The sequence below is a fragment of the Phyllostomus hastatus genome, unplaced genomic scaffold (assembly GCF_019186645.2).
Source record: "Phyllostomus hastatus isolate PE091 unplaced genomic scaffold, TTU_PhHast_1.1 phas_contig_17, whole genome shotgun sequence".
In the NCBI taxonomy this organism is placed as follows: Eukaryota; Metazoa; Chordata; class Mammalia; order Chiroptera; family Phyllostomidae; genus Phyllostomus; species Phyllostomus hastatus.
In genome coordinates this window covers 23,580,353-23,601,923 of record NW_025333664.1, presented here as the reverse complement: position 1 = coordinate 23,601,923, position 21,571 = coordinate 23,580,353, and the positions used below count along the sequence as shown (strand labels likewise).

The 21,571-nt window shown below is 48.1% G+C and overlaps 1 protein-coding gene across 2 annotated transcripts in view; it reads right to left on the bottom strand.

Moving 5' to 3' along the window:
- The window catches only part of TMC2 (transmembrane channel like 2), a 62,832-nt gene extending 41,484 nt beyond the window's left edge, over positions 1-21,348 (bottom strand). For both annotated transcript variants that reach the window (XM_045832593.1, XM_045832592.1), the window contains exons 1-8: positions 21,288-21,348; positions 20,975-21,144; positions 20,320-20,367; positions 13,150-13,468; positions 10,763-10,915; positions 7,222-7,312; positions 4,098-4,179; positions 3,624-3,730 (exon numbers count right to left, since the gene is read on the bottom strand). In XM_045832593.1, the coding sequence (XP_045688549.1) occupies positions 3,624-3,730; positions 4,098-4,179; positions 7,222-7,312; positions 10,763-10,915; positions 13,150-13,468; positions 20,320-20,367; positions 20,975-21,008 (834 nt within the window). In that variant the 5' untranslated portion in view covers positions 21,009-21,144; positions 21,288-21,348. The remainder of the gene's footprint in view (positions 1-3,623; positions 3,731-4,097; positions 4,180-7,221; positions 7,313-10,762; positions 10,916-13,149; positions 13,469-20,319; positions 20,368-20,974; positions 21,145-21,287) is intronic.
- Between the last annotated feature and the right edge of the window lie 223 nt (positions 21,349-21,571).

The following is a 21,571-nucleotide window of genomic DNA, read 5'->3' as shown; positions in this document are numbered from 1 at the left end:
ATTTCTTTTAAAATTTATTTTTAGAGAGAGGGTAAAGGAGAGAGAAAGAGAGGGAGAGAAACATCAAAGTATGGTTGCCTCTCATATGCCTCCAACTGGGGACCTGGCCTGCAACCCAGGCATGTGCCCTAAATGGGAATTGAACCAGTGACCTTTTGATTTGCAGCCTGGTGCTCAATCCACTGAACCACACCAGCCAGGGCTGAAGTCGTTTCTTTAAAAAAACAACTGAAAGACAAAACTTTGATGTAAATAAGGAAAAATTACACTGTAATGTAAAAGGGGCTGTAAGTTCAGATACATAAGTGATTTGAAAAAGCAAGAAATGATTGATAACTTTAAGCCAGTACATTTAAAAATATAAGTTGAATGGCAAGTTCAGGAGAACATGTGAGGGTTATGGAGATAATACAATTGGGAGAAATGGAGGACTTCAGTGTATACACAATGTTTTTGATCTTTAAAATTAGTGGTAGACAAATAGGCTCCTTCTTCATTTCTTTCCACATTTCTGAAATATTTTAACAGTTATTCTTAGAGGAAGTATCGATATTACGCTTATTGACTAAATGTTGTCTATATGATCCCTAGAACAGAGCTTATGAAGTATTTTGAAGATATAATTTAATTAATTAATGTAACCAGCAATTATCAACTTTTGCTGCATATCAGAGCCACCTGAGGAGTTGTATGAGTCATCTAATGTTTTATAACACATTACCCTAACACTTAAAAACTTGAAACAACCACATTTGTACGTCCAAGTTTCTGTGGGTCAGGAATCTGGGTGTGGCTTAGCTGGGCTCTCCGCTCAGGGCCTCTCACAGGCTGCAGCAGGGGTCTGCCAGGGCTGGGGTCTCATCTGAAGGTCTGGCTGGGGAAGGACCTAATTCTACATGCACTCCTGTGGTTGTTGGCAAGATTTAATTTCTCGTGGGGTGATGGACTGAGGGCTTCCGTTCCTTGCTGGCTGTCCGAAGGCCACACTCAGTTCCTTGTCAGGTGGGCCTCTTTGGTCTGGCAGGTTGCTTCATTAAAGCTTGCAAGCCAAGAAGGGAATCGAAAGAGAATGCCAGCAAAATGGAAGTCACAGTCTTCTATAACTGAATCATGTGAGTGACAGCCTTTGGTTGTAGTTTGTTAAAAGCAAGTCACTAGTCTAGCCTATACTCAATGGGAGAGAATTATATAAGGGCTTCATACCAGGAGGTGGGGATGATTGGGGACAATTTCAGGTATCTGCCTACCACAGGAGCCTTTAAAATGAGGATGCCACAACCAGAGTCCCAGAGAGTCACGTTTGATTAATCTGAATTAATTGGTGTGGGCTTAGGACCTGGTAGTTTTTTGCAAACTCCACATATCATTTCCACAGCCAGCCAATGTTGAGACAAGAAGTGCATGAACATGACATCCAGCAGGGCCCTGACAGCCAGCTTCTGCGGCTCAGCTTCCCCAGGGATCATGTGGACATCCCAGGCTCTGCAGGCAATTGTCATTAAAGCTGAACAAGATTCATTCTAGCATTCAGGGCTGTTTAATTCCATTAAAGTGGTATTAATAATTTGTGGGAAAGAAACATAAGTAGGAGGAGAAATTCCGTTAAGGTCGTCTAACATTTGAGCACTTCTAATATTCTTACTCCCAGACCCTCTGATTCACCGTGGTTAGCCTTAAGACATCCGGTAGCCATGGGAGTAGCTGATCATCAGGCTTAGGCTGAAAACCCTTGGGCTCTGAAGTTATCCGTGTCTTTGGCCAACAGGGCAATTTGCAGTGACTTTTGATGTGTGTGGTTACCATGCGGTCAGTTTCCCATTTCCTCACTACGAAGGCACCTAGGGACACCTGACATCCTCAACTGCTGTTATCCGAGCTGTCACCAGGTCTCGTCTGTTATACTTCTAACGTCTTTCTTTTAATCTATTCCCATTGGCCACACCTGACCTGGGACTGAGGTATTTAGTATCAGGCTCTGGATTTGCCTTTGCCTCTCTCCCTCTCTCCTAGCTGTCGCTCCCCCCTGCCCAGGGCTCCCCATTCCAGCCACCCCACCCCTCTCTCCCTGCCCCCACCTACTCCCGCGGGACTTTCCTCATCAGCGTCCAATCAGGTCAAGGCGCTCTTGTCTGGGCAATTCTGGTTGCGGCTGCTTCATTGGAACACCAATCAATAAGTTTTCATTGTTCCAAACAAACAATCCCCTTGATATGAAATACTTATAAATGATACCAACTTACATAAATTACATAATATTTAATGTTTCCTTTTAGAAAAAAAAGTAAGTGCCCTTAAAATTATTCAACTTCCCCACGAGACTGCCTGTCTGAACCATTGTATGGCAAAATTCCGGCGATGTCTCCTAGGCTTGCAGAATTTAAATGTGCTCTCTTCTCATGGAAATAATTCATTTGGAATAAACACTCCCAGGAAGAAAACAAAGGCTCTGTGAAGGTAAATTCCCCCGGTGGCTTCCGACAGTATTTTCCCTGTGTGGAGAACCAGGCTCGGTGGAAGAGCTTTGGCGCACACTTGCTGGAAGGCTAGAAACGCTTCTCTCTCGGTGGGAGAGTGATAGTGACCCCTGGACACAGGACTAAGTGGACTCATAGCCCTGGATTTCCAGCTATGTCTATAAAGGGGTAGGAAGGCTACTTAATGACATATTTGTCACTACACTTTTTAAGTCATGTAGAAAAGACTTCCATGGTTTTACAATGTAACATGTCTTAGCTTCCAAGCGCTATGACAATACACCATCAACCTCTTCCAACTAATCTGATTTTATTCACATTCCATGGAAGTCCTTTTAATTTTCTAAAACACGTATACTTGCAGGAAAGTCTCTCAAGGTTGTGACTACAGATAGAATTGGCTCCAGTATATTCATGGAATCATTGATAATAAACCAGGGATCAGTAAACCATCATAGAGCCAGTTAATAACCCTGGAAGGAAGAAAATACTAAATACAGACATATTGTTACCGTGAAGTGAATCCACTTGTGCCTCCAGCACCAGCACCGAGCAGCTCAGGCAGGACATAGCAAGGTGTGTGCTCAGTGCTGCAGGGGCCAGAGGCGCCGCTGGAAAAGATGCGAGGCCACTGCTCTGAAGACTTGGGAGCTCATCCACACAAATTTACTGCGTAACGTTGCACAAGTCACTTATTCCTTTTTTTATCTTTCAATTGCCCATTTACAGGTAAGGATCTACTTATATCTACAATAAGATTACACTTGAAAGAATAGTGAGGGCTGCTATTTAAATTCAATATTTTTAGATAATACATGATGATATAATGCATTCTATGCCCCCCTCTCTGTCTCTCTCTCTCTCTTTTTAGGGTAAGAGATAAAAAAACTCGCTGAGATAGTAATTCTCCACTGATCTTAAAGTAAAATGAGAGGTAGAAAAATGTAGGGTCCACCTCTTAATCCAGAAACACAAATATTTTGGTTCCATTTTTAGGGGGTGGGTACTGAGCTGTCTGAGCAATGGATGTGAGTATAGGATCCATCATGGGTGACTGAATCTTTATAAAACAGAGATTTAATATAAATGAAGATGGTAGTCATGATAAGTCTCAACACTACCCAAAGTTATAAGGAGTTCTTTTCTTACCTCTGGGATTATGACTAGACCAAATATTAAGCCGAAAAGAACAAGGTTAACGCCATACATCCATCGGAGAAAGATGAAATAGGATGCCACGGACGAACCAAAGTGACCTGGGGAGAGAGAAGGTGAAATGGGACTGAAGTGCTGCAGGAGGAGCAAGTGAACCCAGCTGAGCACCGTCTGTGTGTGACGGGCCCAGTCTTCACACTAGTCTGTGGCGGGGCATCCTGATGATCTCTGTGTTCTCTTTCCAAATAAATAGCCTGAGGCTCGATGGGCTTCGTGAGTCTGCCTAACTTCCCACAATCAGAAAGTGAAGAAACACATTGTAAATACTTGTCTAGCTAGTCCAAGCCCATCCTTCCTAACACCAGCAGGACCTCCAAAGTAATCTAATCAGATGGCCAAGCACACAATCCCAGCCCTTGACAAACTCTTCAGTAAACCAGCTAAAAGCAGTGACACCAAAATACTCACTTTCAATGTCCTTGATCTTCATCTCCCAGGGAATACACTGAGTCTTGAAATTATCAAAGTCTCTCTTAAACTTGACCCATTTCTGAAATTAAACAGGTAATACCCTCAGTTCATTAACATGCTGCCTCGGGGCCTGGAGGGGCCCATGGAGGTGCAGGTTGAGGTTGACATGGCAAAGTGAGGTCGACCTGTGGGCGAGGCTGCCACCCGGGAGTCGGAGTCCATGAGCCCAGGCTGCCAGAGGCGGATATTAAATCCTCACTTTGAATCGGGTGCGGAGTGAGGGAGAAGCCGGGGCAACACAATACCTTGCCTCCGTCTACAGGGCTGATAAAATTTCTCGGTTGGACAATTTATATGTGAATTTAGAAATTTTGTGTGTAGTTTGGGGGATCAAATGGGTTACCAACCTGTGATACAACTTCTTCTACCTTAAAACAAAAATTCCCGGGGAAAAAAGAAACCTCACGACTTTCACACCCACATTCGGCTGACAGCCAAGCGCCTAATCTGATAGGACTTGTTGCTAACCCACCACGCTGATAGAGCCGGTGGAGGCGCCAGCCCCTGGCTTCCCATTCTTCTCCTGGCGAAACAACAGGCTGTTTTGTTTTGTTTGTTTTTCTGAAAAAGACGTTAGGAAGACATCCTGCCCTTTCCACACTCCTTTCCCACCTCCAACACCCAGAGTTTGCCTGTCCGTGGGCTGGGTGCACATCTGCCAACTCTTCAAGGGGCTGCTTCCCAACACCCCCTCCAGCCCCTGGTGAGAGATCCATTTGGAATTTTGGAAATTCATAGGAAACAGCAAAGGGGTAATAGGCAGAAGATCCTAAGGTCAGTTTCCACTATTACAAAGCTCTCTGAAGAACTTGTTCAGGAAGGAAATAAGATTTTTCCTTTGTAAATTCACTGAGGATGAAAGGGAAAATTTGAAGGAATCAGGTGAGCTTCCAGACCTGAAGGTTTTGGCCAGACTCTGACGGGGTGGGCAGTAAACAAGGGAGGAAACCACTTGTCAGAAGAGGGAAATGGTCACAGAGGCAAAGGAGAAGAGGTGCCCATAAGGAGAAGACTGGTTAGTAACAATGCACAGAGATTTCTACGACAGGAAGAGAAGGACATGGGGAATGGCAGGTGGTGGCCGTTGGGCACCTCGGTCCCATTGCTTCCTCTGCTTTTCTTAGTTCTGATTCTGTGCTCAGAAGTCCTGTTTGGCTTATTTGGCTTCCTGTGTAGGTCTGTCTGTAAGGAAAGCATTTGCCCATCACCTGGGCTCTGAGTATTTTGGTTTCTATGGCAGTAATTTTTCATTGCAAATTAATAGATTGGAATTGGGAGTATAGTTTAGCTTTCCATATAACTAACTCTACTAAAAATAAAAGGCATTGCTGATCTGGACTTCAAATTTCCCAGTTGATTTATTTCTCCTTGTAAATTAATAACCCAGCATCTGGTTTTATATATCGGTCTCATAAGCTTTATTAATGTGAGGCCTCCCCCCAGATGGATCTCCTATCAGGTTGCTGATAAAATCAGTACAAACTATAGGCTTGCAAGGCCGAGACCAACGCAGGTAATGAAGCTGCCCAGTGAGGCCCCTGGAGGCACAACCTGCCACTTGGCCACTTGGCAACCATCTGACAGCCCCTTAGGGCTGCAGTTATCTCCCCCTGAAAAGGATGCCCTGGGGGGTGGAGCAGAAGCAGGGGGAGGCCTGAGAGAAGCTTCGCATCCAAGCTCTTATCCTTCATTGGCTCAGAGAATCAGAAAACTAGGCAGACGAACACCCCCAAACCCTTGCTCAGAGCTCGGTGAGGTGGTAGCTGCTGCGCCAGGACGGGGTTATTATGGTGGTCATGCCTGTCATCTGGCTCTCCAGCTACATAGGAAAGAAGGCTTCAAATAGGGACTGGACAAGGCGCAGGTGAACTATACCTCCTGTCTGTGGGTGACACCTGAGTGACCGAGAACAACCAGCGAGGCCTGAGAAATCACACTGCAGAGCAAGGGGAAAGGGCCACTGCTCTTTGGAACTTTTGGGAGGCGTTTCCTCTAGGACACAGGAGCGCGTTTGGAGAAACGATTCGGCGTCCTTAATCGGACACAAGAAATGTGGCTTCTAGAGCAAAGGATGCAAATCTGAGATGAAAAAGAATGTAGGTGACGTGTGGCAGGCTTACAGGGTAGCAAAAAGTTCAGTAATAGAATGAAAATAAACATTATATTGTAATTGAGATAGAAGAAAATTGATTAAATGATCTGGAGAATAAACCTGAGAAATTTCAGTGAATGCAAAGAGAGAGACAGAGAGAGAGAGAGACAGAGACAGAGAATCAATAGCAATGAGGGAGGGTAAACACCAAGGACAGAGGGTGGGCAGGAGCCCTTTGCTAAGGAAGAAGGTAGAACCATTTGAATAGAAACATGATTGAGCAAAATCATTTGTTGATGATATAGGAGAAGAGCACACTCCTCAGTTGGAAAGAAAAGATTTGAGTGTGCAGTTGTTAAGTGGTAGTTTCTAGGTAAAATTAATAAAATGACTCACAGATAGTTGTTAGGAAATTGAAACCGAAAAAGGAGTAAAAAAAAATAACATTAGGAACAAAAAAATTCAAACCCAATATATACAGAAAGTAATTACAAAGATTATGGGACAACCATCTGTAACTTTCTGGTAATACATATGGAGATCTTATAAAATGATCTCGTTTGGGGAAGAATATAAAATATCAAAATGGCCCCAAGAAAAAGTTAAAACTTGAATACACCAATAACCAGGGAATACATAAAAAAGTTACCAAGGTAGTCTATAAGAATGGATGATTCATCAAACAATATGTAGGGTTTGGAAAATAGGATCCCAGTGGTTTTAACATTGTTAATTTTATGAGTTTAGGTCTTCACTGGAGAAGAAACAAGTTTCAAATGTGCTGGGACCCTCACATACAAGTATAGAGAAACTGACAGCATGCAACTGCTTGCCCTTCCAGGATGAATTGGAACGGTCTACTGGACCTCACGCTCAGGATTCTGGGGCAGCCGGACCCGAGCGGTGAGGCTGGGAGGTGCCCGGGGTAGTCACCCAGATTCGGAAATCAGCAGCCTCCGCACCACACACCTTAGCCATCAGCATCTTATAGGCGTAGAGTCGCTTGCCTTTCCCCTTTCCCAAGGCTCCTTCATACTTCTCCACAAATTCTTGGGCCTCCCTGCTTAGAAAAAAAGGCGGGGGAGGGGGTAGGAATTCAATTAACACCCAGCCAAAAGAAATCTGAACGATGAGGGTGCCTATGTGGCTGAAAGCCGTGGTTTTACACTCCTAGTTGAGCATAATGTAAATTTCATGAAGGAAGGGCATTTTGCTGGTTTTGTCCCCACATTCCCAAATGTAAGCACAGTGCTTGCTCCAGGGTAGGCGCCTGTAGGCAGAATTTTGGCCCCTGTGATCTTCGCCCCCTGGTGGTACACTCATGAATGGCAAAAGGGATTTTGCCGATGTAGTATTACAGACTTGGAAATAGGGACATGATTTTGGATTATGTGGGAGGGCCCACTATAATCACATGAGCGCTTCAAAACAAAAGAGGACAGCAGAAGAATCAGAGAGAGATGCAGCAGAAGGGAAAGTCAAAAAAAGCAGAAGCAAGACAATTTCTGATGCTCTGTTGGCGGGCCCCATGTGGAAAGCAAGAGAAGGAAATTAATTCTGCTCCAAGCCAGTGAACTTCGAAGAACCCAGAGCCTCAGCTGGGAGCTGCAGCCCTGCCGATACTTTGGTTTGAGCTTGGTGAGATCCTTAGCACAGACTCCAGCCGTGCAGAGCTGCAAGCAAACCAGTGAGCACTGTCTGAAACTATTAGGCTCGTGATTTGTTACAGCAGCGATAGAAGAGGAATACAGCATTCAGTAGATATTCGCAGACTGCGTGAATGTTGAGTGAATAAGTGAGTGAACAAAGAAGGTTGGATGAGAAATACATGCATCAATGAACTATTCTGGGGAGGTGTGCTGGAGCTGGCGAGGACCGGCTCTTGAGAACCTATTGTTAGCAATTCAGGAACGTGGCCGAACATTTGTCAAAACGTTGGTACCTTGAAATTGGCCTTGGTGGGAGCATTTAGACCATGAAAATCAGCAAATGCCACAAAAGCAGGGCTTCCCCATCCCATCCCCTGGAGAACCAATTTACCAGCAGCTACTGGATAAACCCAAACAAGCGGATGAAGAATGCAGTCCATGCTGGAAGCGTGGTGGAGCTGTGTCTTGCTGCTACTGCTCCAGCTCCCACTGCAGCTGCTTGATGCACAGAACCTCCGCCATCTACCAAGTGCGGGCCGTTGACACGTGTCAAAGCTACATTCTAACCTGGCATTAATTCCAAGGCTGGTTGTCGGGCGGTTGCATTAGGATGGCTCCACAATGTATCAATATATATATATTTTTTGAAATGTGTCAGCTTTTTTTTTAAAGATTGTACTTATTTTTAGAGAGGGGAAGGGAGGAAGAAAGAGGGAGAGAAACATCAATGTGTGGTTGCCTCTTGCATACCCCCAACTGGGGACTTGGCCCGCAACCCAGGCATGTGCCCTGACTGGGAATAGAACTGGTGACCTTTGGATTCGCAGACCATTGCGGGAGGAGACTTCTGTTTGCCGGGGAGACTTGCCCCAGTGAGAAAGTGAGAGAGACATTCTTTCCAGCTTTCCAGGCTGCAGGCACTTCTCACCTCTACCAAGGGCAGACACTCTCCCTCATGCCTTTTGTGGGGAACAGGAGGCATGTCAGACTTCTCCTCTGGGCAGCTGAATAGCCCTGGGGGATTGTCGTGGTCCCCGAGACTTCCAGCCAGCTGGAGATCTCGTTTCCAAGGCATCAGGCTTGCTCTTTTTCCACTGTTAATAAAAGATGTGTTCGGTGACACCTGAGCGGGAGGAGGCTCTGCTGGAGTAACAGATGGCTGCGGTGCTCCGGCTGACTGGCCAAGAAGCAGGCCCCGAGGGAGCAGGGACGGGACTCAGACAAACGGAGGACAGCCACTGCCCCGAGCTGTACCTATGGCCCAAATCGTAGCCATTTGATCTGATACTTAAAACATAATTTCCACATGCAGTGAATATAAAAATTACTAACGAGGTATTTTACATTCTTTTTGTTCGGTTTTCAAAACCTGCTGTTCATCTTGTGCCACATGTGATGTTTTAAATTTAAATAAATTAATATAAAACAAAAAAATTCAGTTTCTCAGTCACACTAACTGCTTTTCAAGTGCTCGACAGACACATGTGGCCACTTTGTTAGAGCAGCGTTAGAGCATTTCTGTCACCCCAGAAAGCTCTGTGGGTCAGCACTGGCCTGCAGGCGCCCAGGGAGGCATTTTTTCCTGTAGCTGTGGAGCAGGCAAGGCAATACTTTGCAGACAGTGGAGTCGGCTCTGCCAGGACCCTTGTCAGGGTCTGCACCGCATTTGTGCAGCCGGCATCTTTGCTATGCTCTTGGGTGCAAACAGAGTTGAAATTACACTGCCAGCCCCCTGCGAGTGGCTTAGTTGGTTGGAGTGTCGTATCTGCACACCAAAATATTGCAGGTTTGATGCCCAGTCAGGGCACACACTTAGACTGCCGGTTCAAGACTCCGACCGATGTTTCTCCCTCACAGTGATGTTTCTCTCTGTGTGTCTCTCCCTTCCTCTTTGTTTAAAGTCAATGAATAGGTCTTCAGGTGATGATTTAAAAGAAAACCACCAATTTTTTCTACCTAATAAAAGGGGAGGCAGTTGATTTGATCCATGAGAAAACTCAGGTGTGAGAGGAGCGAGGGAAAATGGCTTATAGAGAGGAAAGGGGAAGGGGGTGTCACCCCCAACTGCAGCAGAAATGCAGAGGAAAGACTTGGGGGAAATGGTAATGTTGCAGGGGGGAATTTTTTTTTTTCATGAAAAACCAGAAGTTAAGCAATGTGACTCCTGCTCTTATCTCGAAACTGCAGTGGAGACATACCATGGTTGGTGTGGCAGCTGTCATGTGGATGCCAGAGAGGCGGCTGAGTTGAAACCGGGGCTGGGGGACGTGGGTACAAGGCTGGCACAGTGTTCGTGGAGCACCACTGCAAGCTGGGCCCTGTGTTCGCCACTCGTGAAGACCGGAGGCAGACCCCTGCCTGCTCCCCACTAATGTGAGTGCGCTGCATGTGGGGAGACTCGGGGTGCTTAGAACACAAGAACGGCCTGAACCTGTTCAGGTGCGGTGTGGGGGGTCATAGAAAGCTGCCCCCACCCCGAAGGCAGGTCTGTGCTGGGTGGTGAGGGAAGTGCAGAATCCACCACTTAAGGTGGGGGTGAGACAGAGGGCGCAGCCAGGCAGTGGAAGGGTTGGGTGTGGACTGGAGCTCCGTGGTTCTGTCTCTGTAGTTGGGCCCTGCTCTATGCTGGCCAAACAGCAGGGCCTCTGTCCACCGTCACAGCCCACGCGTCCTGGCTATAACGGCAACCCTCCTCAGCACTGTGCTGGTGCTGGGACCGAAGGGGACCAAAGCAGGTTGGAGGGCGAATCCTCCTTCCTGCCAAACCCCCTTGGGGCAGAGAGGACGAAGGCACTACCTCACCCATCAGGAGTGGAGGCTTTGGGACATCGAGAGACTCCGCCTGACCACCACCTGCTCACCTGAGCTCCGTGAGCTTCTTCGCCATGGGCCAGGGCTTGTTGCGCATGGTGGCAATGAGCTTCTTCTTGTCTTCCACCTGCTCCAGGATCCGGGCCAGCTCCTCCTCAGACAGGGACTCCCCACCGGAGGCGCTGGAGGCCAAGGAGGATGACCTGGAGGAGAGCCAGGTGGAGCAGAGGAGAGCGAAGGGAGACGGGCGTGGAATTAGAGGAGCGAAGGGAGATGAGGGTGGAATTAAAGGAGCCCGCAGCAGGACAGACGGGCCATGAGCCCGATGGTCATGGCTCTGACGGCCCTGGACGGGCCTGCCCTGGCCCCGGAGCCCTCAGCAGCTCCCACCATCTGTCTAAAGGGGCCACGACTCTGTCCTGCAGCCCAAGGCGCTGGGAGGGGTGCCTCCCCAAATTCGATTTCTCTGAGTCCTCCCCACATACCACACTCTAACGCAGTACTGCTCAATAGAAATATAGTACAAGCTACATGCTGTGACTTTAAGTGTTTTAGTAGCCACATTAAAATAGTGAAAAGAAATGGGTAAAATTGATTTTAATAATGCCTTTCTTTTAATCTAATATATTAAAAATGATCACTTCAACATGCAATCAATAGAAAAATTATTGAGATATTCTACATTCTTTTTGTACTCTCTTCAAAATGTGGTGTTCATCTTCTGCTCACGGTGCCTGTCAAATCAGACATTAAATTTTCATTAAGCATATTTGATCTGTATTTGAATTTCATGAAACTTATAACTGAAAAAGTAGGTTCACATGCCCCAAATTTTGAAACATACATTAAAAGTTTCCTGATAAATGAATCAAGCAACAGAATATCATTTTCTTCTGACATTTGCATCCACATTGACAAAATTAGTTTGCCTTTTTTTATTTTTAAGAGCAATGCTTTAGCTTCAAAGTAAAATTGATTTCAAAACTACATCTGCTGGTCCAAGTAAGTAAATTTACTAACTCTTGCAACAACTCTGATTAACATCAAGTTAAAATTGAATTAAATGGGAAATTCAGTCACACTAGCCACATTTCAAGTGCCCACCTTGCGGCTGGTGGCTGTCACGTTGGCCACCACAGCTACAGAGAACTTCCAGCTGCCACAAAATTCAAATTCCCAAGCGTGTTTCTCGCATTTTCCCTCCACCAGAGGAAGAGTGGCTCTCAGCCGAGCTGACAGAGGCCCGGTAAGGGAGGGGCTGGACAAGAGTTCTGCCAGGGCAGCCTGCTCAGCACGGTTCGTTCATGGAAGTACCAGGATGTGGGCTTTGACTCCTACAGGTTTTCAAGGCCAGTTTGCAGAAGTCTGTGTGAGTTTTAGCGTGTGACGCACTCCAGAGGGGCAACAGAGAAGTCATAGGAGGGAGCTACGGAGGGTGGGGCCCTAACCCTTGAACACCGGAAAGCCCAGAGCACACCTCCTGCACACTCCATGATATCTGCCTTGGGGTCTTGGCATTGGGGAGCCCTCGGTCTGGGGGGCCTTCAGTCATTGCTTGTTCCAGTTGCACCTTTGCTTCAAGAGAGCTTATTGAAATGCCTGTCTTCTCTGAGGAGGAGCCCTGGTGCCCAGCCCCAATCACATCCTTTCTAAGTGCATAATGCTTTCTGCCTAGTCTTATGGTGACTGATGCCCATGTCCTGTCTCCCCTACAAGCCCATCAGCATCTGGGGGGTGGGGCAGAACTGAGTCTTTTTCATCTTTCTGTGCCCTGCTGTGGGCACGAATGGGTCCTTGCCTGCACCCCTTATTTCATATCTACCATCCAGACTCTGGTGGTCTGTTTGGGATGGTGCAGCCTTTCTCTAAAGTCCCGGGCCCACTGACAATGCAGTCAAGTTCTTTTAAGTTGTTAAGGGCACTGTGCATCCTTTACCCTGTTCATGCTCATGCCCAGGGAAAACCAGACAGTAGACAAAAGGCCTAACTGAGCCAAGGTGACGTGGTGACAGAAGAACTCAGTGGTCCTGTCTGAGAGCCTGAGGTCTATCTCTGTAGAGGCGGGCAGGCACCATGGACAAGGACTGAGGGTGTGGGCAAAGAGGGTGTGTTGGGACCCAGGGGGAAGGAGTGTTCATTTCACCGTGCTCCTTGTACCTTCAACTGTTTCAAGAGCCTCCCCACCCATTACCGACAGGAATTCCTCAAACATCCTGAGAAGTGAGGAAAGCAAAAGGGGGAGGCAAAGAGAAGGAATTGTCCCATCAAAACTGGGAGCAAAACTGGGAGAGGTGGACGGGGCCAATAGCAATCGGAGAAAAGAGCAGGGGCTGCCTATTCCTAGCGTGGCGGAACATCAGGCTCTCATGAGAAGAGGGGGGAGACCAGCAGGAGAAAGCATGTATGAAAACACACCTGAATCAGAGCCACAACACACCTGTGTTTCTTCAGTTGCTTCCACATCTCTTTCTTCTTTGACGCCTCCTTTCCCTTCTTTGAAGGTGCTCTCTGCTCCTTGAGGGAAGCCTTTCCATCCCTCTTCCTTTTCCCCTCGAGGGTCCTCTGGGTCGTGCTCCGCTTCAGTCCCCTCAGCTCTTCCCGGTGTCTCCTGTGCTCTGCCTGCCTCCTCCTGGGGGACTCTGGCCTTGGGCTGCCCCTGGCCCGATCCTTCTGGCCAGGAGGGCCTCCGTGCCTGCCTGCCGCACCCTCAGCTTTGGGGGCCTGCTTCCTGGAGGGTCTCCTTCCGGACCTGTCACCTGCAGGGGTAGGAAATGGACAGTGCCCCCAGCTGTGAGAAATCAGGTGTTCAAGGTGCTTCCTAGAGCTTCTTGGCTCTGAAGGCCTCTTTTGGAGCCCCTGGTCTGGGATGAGGATTGATGTCTCCTTCTTTTGACCAGTTGACACTCCTACACACCCTTCCCAATCTTCAGGCAGAGGTCTAGACATATGCCTTTCTTCCTCTTGGGTGTGCAGTCCCTTGAAGTCAGAGCTGAACCATCTCCTGACCCCCAGGGTCAAGGCCATGTCTGGGCCTCTGTTTAGTAAGATGGAATCATTGAGACAGGAAGGGTGCAGCTGGCTCCATTCTCCAGGGGCTTTCCCCCTCATGTGCCCCTACCTGGCATGAGGGAGAGGATAGGAGGTGAGAGTAGCAGTCAGCTCAGGTTCTGATCCTCAACACAGCTGTGCGGGGCCACAGGTTCAGTCAGGGGGCAGAGGAAGAGAGGAGAAATGTGTGAGAGAGCTTTTGTTGTAGTTTCTGAGGGAAGGATTGGGTGAGGCAGATTAAGCAGGGTTAGGGTTGGCTGGGTTGAATAATTTCAAAAGGACCAGAATAGCCTACATAATGTTGAAAGACACTATCTAACATCAAGATTTACTATCAAGCTACAATAATCAAGACAGTGTCGTATTAGTGAAAGAATAGACAATTACACCAATAGACTGGAAGAGAGAGCCCAGAAGTAGACTCATATAAATATGGCCACCTGAGCCTTGACAAAGGAGCCAAAGCGGTTCAGTGGAGGCGGTGTGTTTCCCCAAATGGTGATGGACAAACTGGACATGGCATCACATGCAAAACAATAATAATAATCCACACACAGACCTTGTACCTTTCACAAAAATTAACTAAAAATGGATCTAAATGTAAAATGCAACATATAAAACTCCTAGAAGATAACATAAGAAGAAATCTAGGTGATCTTGGGTTTGCAAAGACATTTTGAATATGACACGTAAAACATAACTCATGAAAGAAAAACTTGATAAGTTGGACTTCATTAAAATTAAAAAGTCCTGCTCTGCAAAAGTCACTTAAGAAAATGAAAAGACAAGCCACAGGCTGGAAGAAAACATTTGCAAAACTCATATCTGACAAAGGATTTGTATCCAAAGCATACAAAGAACTACTAAAACTTAACAATAAGAAAACAACTGCTGTGGCTGGTGTGGCTCAATGGATTAAGTGCTGGCCTGCGAACTGAAAGGTTGCAGTTTGATTCCCAGTCAAGGCACATGCCTGGATGCAGGCAAGGTCCCGGGGACATGCCAGAGGCAACCAATCAATGTATCTCTCACACATCAGATGGTTCTCTCCCTCTTTTTCTCCCTCCTTTCCCCTCTCTCTAAAAAAAAAAATAAAAATAAAACCTTTAGAGAAAAAAAGGAAGGAACTCAGTTTAGCCCTGGCTGGTGTGGCTGAGTGGACTGAGTGCCAGCCTGTGAACCAAAAGGTCACCAGTTCAGTTCCAGTCAGGGCACATGCCTGGGTTGCAGGCCAGATCCCCAGATGGGGGCGTGCTAGAGGCAACCGATCTCTTGCATGTTGATGTTTCTCTCCCTCTCTGTCTTCCTCCCTTCCCCTCTCTCTAATAATAAAGAAACACAATGAAAAAAAACACAACTCAATTTAAAAATGGGCAACAGATTTGAACAGGTACCTCCCCAAAGAAATACACAGATGGCAGATAAACATATAAAAAGAAGCGAACATCATATGTCATCAGGGAAATGCAAATTAAAACAAGACGCTACTACTTCATATTTATTAGCATGACTAAATCTGATACACTAACAGCACCAATTTCTGATGTGGAGCAAAGAAGCCCTCATTTATTGCTAGCAGGTATGCAAAACGCTACAGCTACTTTGGACAGTTTTGGCAGATTCTCACAACGCTAAACATAGGTTTACCATGGACTTCAGCGATCACACTTATAGGTGTTTACACAAATGAATTGAAAAGTTACATCCACATAAAAACCTGCACACAAGTGTTTATGTCAGCTTTATTTGTAATTGTCAAAAATTGGAGGCAATCCAGGTGCCCTTCATCAGGTGAATAAATAAGTAAATGTGGAACATCCAGACAATGGAATATTATTCAATAAACAGAATGCGCTATTGAGCCATCTAAAGACATGGAGGAAACTTAAATGCATATTTCTAAGAGAAAGAAGACAATCTGAAAAGACTACAAACTGCCTGATTGCAACTAGATGACATCCTGGGAAAGGCAAAACTGTAGAGACAGTGCAAAAGTCAGTGGTTGCCCAGAGTGCAGTGGCGGTGGGGGGAGGGGGGCGGGGGCGGCGGGGAGGGATGATAGGTGGAGCAAAGGGCATTTGGGTTTTAGGACATACTAGTCTGTATGATGCTGTAGGGTGGGTGCACGACATTACGCATTTGTCAAAACTAGTACAGATAACACAAAGAGTGGCCCTTAACGTAAACTGTCTAATGGAATTCAGCTAATAATAACGTATTAATATTGGTTCACCAGTTGTAACAAATGCACCACACCAATGCAAGATGTTAATAATAGGGCAATCTGGGGGGAGGGAGAAGGGACAGAAAGAAGACTGTATACGGGAACTCTCTGTATTTTCTGTGCAGTTTTTCTAGACATCTGAAACTGTTCAGCTCAGGCTGCAGAATGACCACAAGGACAGAGTGAGGACTGAAGCCATCTGTCCCATGCTTGGCCTGGACACAGGGAACCCAAACTACACTTCAGTGTCTATATAAAATGACTTTGTGCTCTGCCCGTCTTCACTGGCACGGCTTCGTTTTTCCAGGAATCTCGTGCCCAGGCACGTGGCTCATTACAGGATTTTCCCACAGATGCATCAACACTTCAATGAAAAGCATCACAGATGATGCACACCTTAAGATTTATTTTTTTTTGGAATGCTTTGCCACAAAATCCTGGCCTTGCTGTATTGTGATTCTTACCCAATCCTGACCAAGCCCCCGCTTTGAAAGACTTGCTTTAAATCAAATTTTCAATTCTCAATCCATTCTGACCTTACCCCTCTCTCTCTGAGACCTGCCGAAGCTTTGCCTGTGAACAATCAATCAGCTTTGGGTGTAAGCAATAAATCAGCTTTGTCGTATCAGCAAGCAGATTGTGTTCTTGATATTTAGGGAGCCAGCTTTCGACCATAAATTAGATGAACATGTGTTGCGTAATAAATGGCGTCCTAAAGAAAAAAGGCCATGGAAACAGAGAGTGATGGATTATAATAAGGATGGCTGAAGACGCCTCACAAAGGCATTTCCATCTTGAAGGATGAACAGGAGTTTGCCAAGAGAAGAAAGGGGTAGAGGTAGAGAGGGGGCGGTGGTCACAAGCCCAGAGGGATTGTGAGCAAGGGAAACAGGGGATTGAGGGACCCCAGTGGAAATGCTGAAGGGTCTGGCAGGGGTGACCCAGGCAGCGCTGGGTCTCAAGTAAGATCGGTTGCTGGGATGGGGAGCGTGCAGAGACTGGTTACCCAGAAAATAGTAGATGCCTGTGGGGAGGTGGGTTGGAATCTGGAGGCTGAGGATGTGGCACTGGAGACTGTTTTGCAGGGTGTGGCGGCAGGGGTGGATCCTGCCAGCAGCACTGAAGAGACTGCTGTGGGGCGGGGACACTGGCTCGCGGTCACTGGAGGGCAGTGACTGTGCACATGTGTGCTGTGGCGGCTTCACTTGTTGTGAAAGCAAGAGGAGGCATTAAGCAGGGGTCCGACTCCACCGCTAAAAATCTCCATGTCTTTGGGACTCAGTTTCCAACTGCTGCTATTACTGTGGGGGCCGATGAAATAACTGGTGCAAATAAGCACGCTGAAAGGTATTGAGCCCTGGCTGGTGTGGCTCAGTGGATTGAGTGCCAGCTTACAAACCGAAAGGTCGTTGGTTCGATTCCCAGTCAGGGCACATGCCTGGGCAGCAGGCCAGGTCCCCAGTTGGGGGTGTGAGAGAGGCAAACGATCAACATTTCTCTCACACATCAATGATTCTCTCACACGTTGATGTTTTTCTCTCTCTTTCTCCCTCCCTTCCCCTCTCTCAAAAAATAGATAAATAAATAAATAGAAGAATATTCTGTTTAAAAAAGGGGTATTGAGTGCTATTTACAATTGAAAGGCAGGTCCTCATGTGTATGTGTGTGGGAGGGGGCAGGTTTCCTGCTCCCAGTCCTTCCCCAACACCTCTCTCCCCCTTCTCACCTCCTACAGGAAAGGGGTTTCTGGTAAGACAGCGTGAAGAAGGATTATTTGAACATAATAATGATTCGTCCAAGTTAGAAAGCTGGTCAGTAGCAGCCAGTGGCGATGGGCTTGTCTTGTGGATGCTCTTCCATGGCTCTGGGAGGCTCAGGCCCCCTTGGAGGGGAGATGGAGCCAGAAACAAATCCACTCCCTCCAAAGACGTGGGAGCAAGTGCGAGGCAGTGCGTGTCACCGCAGCGGTGACCCCCAGGAGAGCCCTAGGACTGCGATAGGTTCTCAGAGTGGGCCAGGGATTAAGGAGAAGGGTCTCCTGGGCCCTCATCCAAGATGGGCTCCATTTTGCTTGAAAGGAATGGATAAGAAAGTCAATATATGTTTGACTCTCCTCTTCTGAACTCTGTGTGTCCTCAATCAGATAATAAGTGGTTTTCTTTTTGGTAACAAACCATATCAAGTATTCTGGGTACAGTTAACTGTACAGATAATGGTGGGGTTGGGGAATTCATGCATTCTTTTTTCCAAGCTACAATTTCAGTTGCAATCTCATTTCCCAACAGAATGAAGTTCATGAGGAATGCAGAACACGAACTTGAATTTGCCCTTCAATCTTCCCCAACCTACACAGAAATCAAGATGCTTTTTTTTTTTTACCATAGTTTTCAATGGACTCCAAACAAGGCATAATTTAGCAACTGGAAAGACAGCTGCCACACTAGGAAGGCCTCCAAGCCCAACACACACTTCTTACACATAAGAGGCCTCTCAAGTGTATGACCTGACTGGCGTCAGAGGAGTGAAAACGGGCCGAGGAGAAGCTGGGAGGCAGGGCTCAGCCTCCCACGTAGCTATCTGAACAGTTCGTACGTTCAGCAGTGGTGCGGGCTGAGGGGGAGCGCTGGCCCTCCTTCTCAGCTAACAAAATAACGAATTGTAATTATTTTGTGAAAAGACCTTTGCATACGCAGAGATTATTTTTCTCCTTGTAGAATATAAGCTGAAAGAATAGGATATCAGGTCCCCTCAGAGACGACTCCAGAGGAGGCTTTAATTGGAATCTTTGTGTAACTGGGTTTTAGATCATTTAATGGATACCCATTATTTAACTTCACTGTATCCCTTGACCATTTGGATCCCCGAGGCAAAAATTCTGACCACTTCCTCTTCTTTTCTATGAGAAAGGGAAAGTGGCAAGGGCGCAGAGGTGTGTGCGTGTGTGGCCCATTTCAGCAGAAAAACGTTTGTGCCTTAGGCAAAACAACTTTCCATCTCAGTCCTTCCCAAGGACCATCTGCCCACAAGCGCCCCCACAAGGCTGGCCCATTCAGCTGGGGTGCGGGGAGCGGGAGGGGTGCAGAAGGGACAGGGGTTGGAGGACAGCTGGGGAATGGCATGTGGAGAACCAAACCCCAGCATCCTGCAGGCAACCATTGCCAGTGGAGCTGGCCTTCCCTTTCTGCTCTGGCTACGCTAAGCACCTTTCTCGTGCTCGCTGTTGTCTCTGGAGGCAGGTAAGGACTGGATGGGGAGGTAGGTGGGAGTAAGGAGGAGAGACAGTGACCGAGGGGCAGCTGAAGTGTCAAGGTGTCTGTGCCGCCTCCATACCTCCTCCCTGCTGCTGCCCAGAGCCCTGGCTTCCCTGCATGGTCCCTGGTCACAGAGCTGCCTCACCAAGGACTCAGGCCCCAGCAGTGGGGGAGCACTGGGGGACAAGGGGGAAGGGCTTGGCAGAGGAGGCAGATGAGGTAGATCTCGGGGTCAGTTCCTCCGCGGACTGTGTGCCAGGGTGGGGGCCAGGACAAGTCCCTTCCCCTCAAAGTGGGGTGAAGAGATCTCTTCCATCCCAAGTCCATCACTCCCCAAGATTATGCTTCCTCAGCTACAAGCGGGGCCCTGCCTGGGATGGGAGGAGGAGAAAATGGCATCACATCTGCAATATGTCTCATGGTACGAAATATAAGATACGCATCCTGTGGGCGTGGCTTTCACCCTCCTAACAGCAGTGGAGGGTCTTCTCCCAGCCTGTGACATCCTCTGGCTTTCTCTAGAGCAGGTCACCCCTTGTGGGTGAAGCCTTCACTGGCCCACAGAAAAGCTGGGGCCACATTCTGGATGGGAAGGGGGATGAACACCCACTACTACGCTGGTACTTTGAGGAGGCTAAGAGTGTGCCGGCTGGGGGAAGAGGTATAAGGGGACTAAGTGGTAATGGAAAAAATACAATAAAGATTAAATTAAAAATAAAAACAAAAAGAGTATGCCCGCTGGAGTCAGCTGGCTTGGGTGTAAGTCCTGGCCCCACCGCCTGCCAGCGGCCCTGCAGCGAGCTTCCCGCCCGTCGGGCTGGTGAGGGTTCACCACTTCCCAAGACTCAACTCCAAGTGTCACTAACTCTGGGCATCTCCCCTGACACCTGGGGCTGGTGCAGGCCCTCCCTATGCAGCATCTCCCCCCTCCAATGAAACCTCCTGCTTGGGAGGGTTTCTTACCAAGAGAGAGAGGGAGGGGGAGGGAGGGAAGAAGGAATATGAAAGAGCTGGTGGCTGGACTGCCAGGCTGAGCGGGCACTGCAGGCTCCCCAGGAACAAACTGCCCCTGCCCCCATCTCACCTGTGCCTGGAGAGCCGCTCCTGGACCTCCCTCTTGCTCCACCTCCCACTGTAAGAGATGGACAGGGATGAATGGCTGACCTCCGGAAAGGCCCCCTCCCCGGGACCACCTGCATTTTGCCAGGGGAACCCTCTGCTGATTTACAGCTGCCTCGGCCTGGAACCTGGCTCCCATTATTTTACTAACAAGCTCCAGAATCCCCAGCCTTGACATTTCTCTGACACCCTGGAAAAATTGGGAGGTCAGAACATACCCACAACCCCCTGACCCAGACAATCAGCCAGCCAGCCAGCCAGCCAGGCAGAGGAACTGGCTGAGGAGATTGCTGGGAAAAGACAATTCTAACCAAGACAGCAGGAGACTGAAAGACCCTAGCGGTTCTGCCTCTGCCACTCAGTTTTTACACAGGGGTTGTGCACTGCACTTTGCACATGTTTTAAATCCCTCCAACGGACCTGCGAGGACTGGGGGCTGCCTTCATCTCACGGATGAGGGGCGAGAGGTTGGATAACCAGACTGCGGCCGCTCAGCAAGCAGGTGGCAGGCTCTGGACTCAAACCCAGGTCCCTGTGTCTTGAAATAACCTTTCTGCTTTGTCCCCTGCTGCTGCCCAGGAACCATGGGCGTGGTCCCATGAAGATGGGGACAGACTCACCTTCCTCCCTCAGGCCCTTTGGCTGGTGACTCATGGTCAGCAGGGCTGGCTCAGGGGGCTTGCTGGTCCACACGCACCTTTAGCCTGGGGTGATTTCCTGTCCTCATGGTGGTCGATCCCCCTTCCTGGGCCCAAAGGCAGCCAGGGCTCCGTGGCTAGATTGAGATTGACTGTGGAGGTAGGAGAAGTGTGGGAGAGAGGCAGGAAGGAGGAGAGGTGTGGAGTGCCCAGCCCTCCAATCCGGCCACACACTCCTCAGCTCCGGTTTCCCTGGAGGGAGGCGGTGTGGCCTCACCTTTCAGGCATCACTTACAACAGAGCCGGCGGGCCAGAGGGGCCAGGAGCAGCTGCTCTTCTCAATTGCACTGGGCCGGCCGGCCCGCCTGGGGAGGTGTGCGGAGCATTCCAAGGCCCTTTCCCGTCACCTTGTTCCTGTTTGGGACAAGGCCCTGGGGAAGTACAAGGGGTTATCACCAGGGCTCTGTTTACAACACAGATTCCCAGCACTACCACTGGGCATTGAATCAGGAGGTCTAGGCAGGGCTCGGCACTCTGAATCCTGATGGAAAGAGTTCTGAGCTGAGCCTTTCCCTCTCC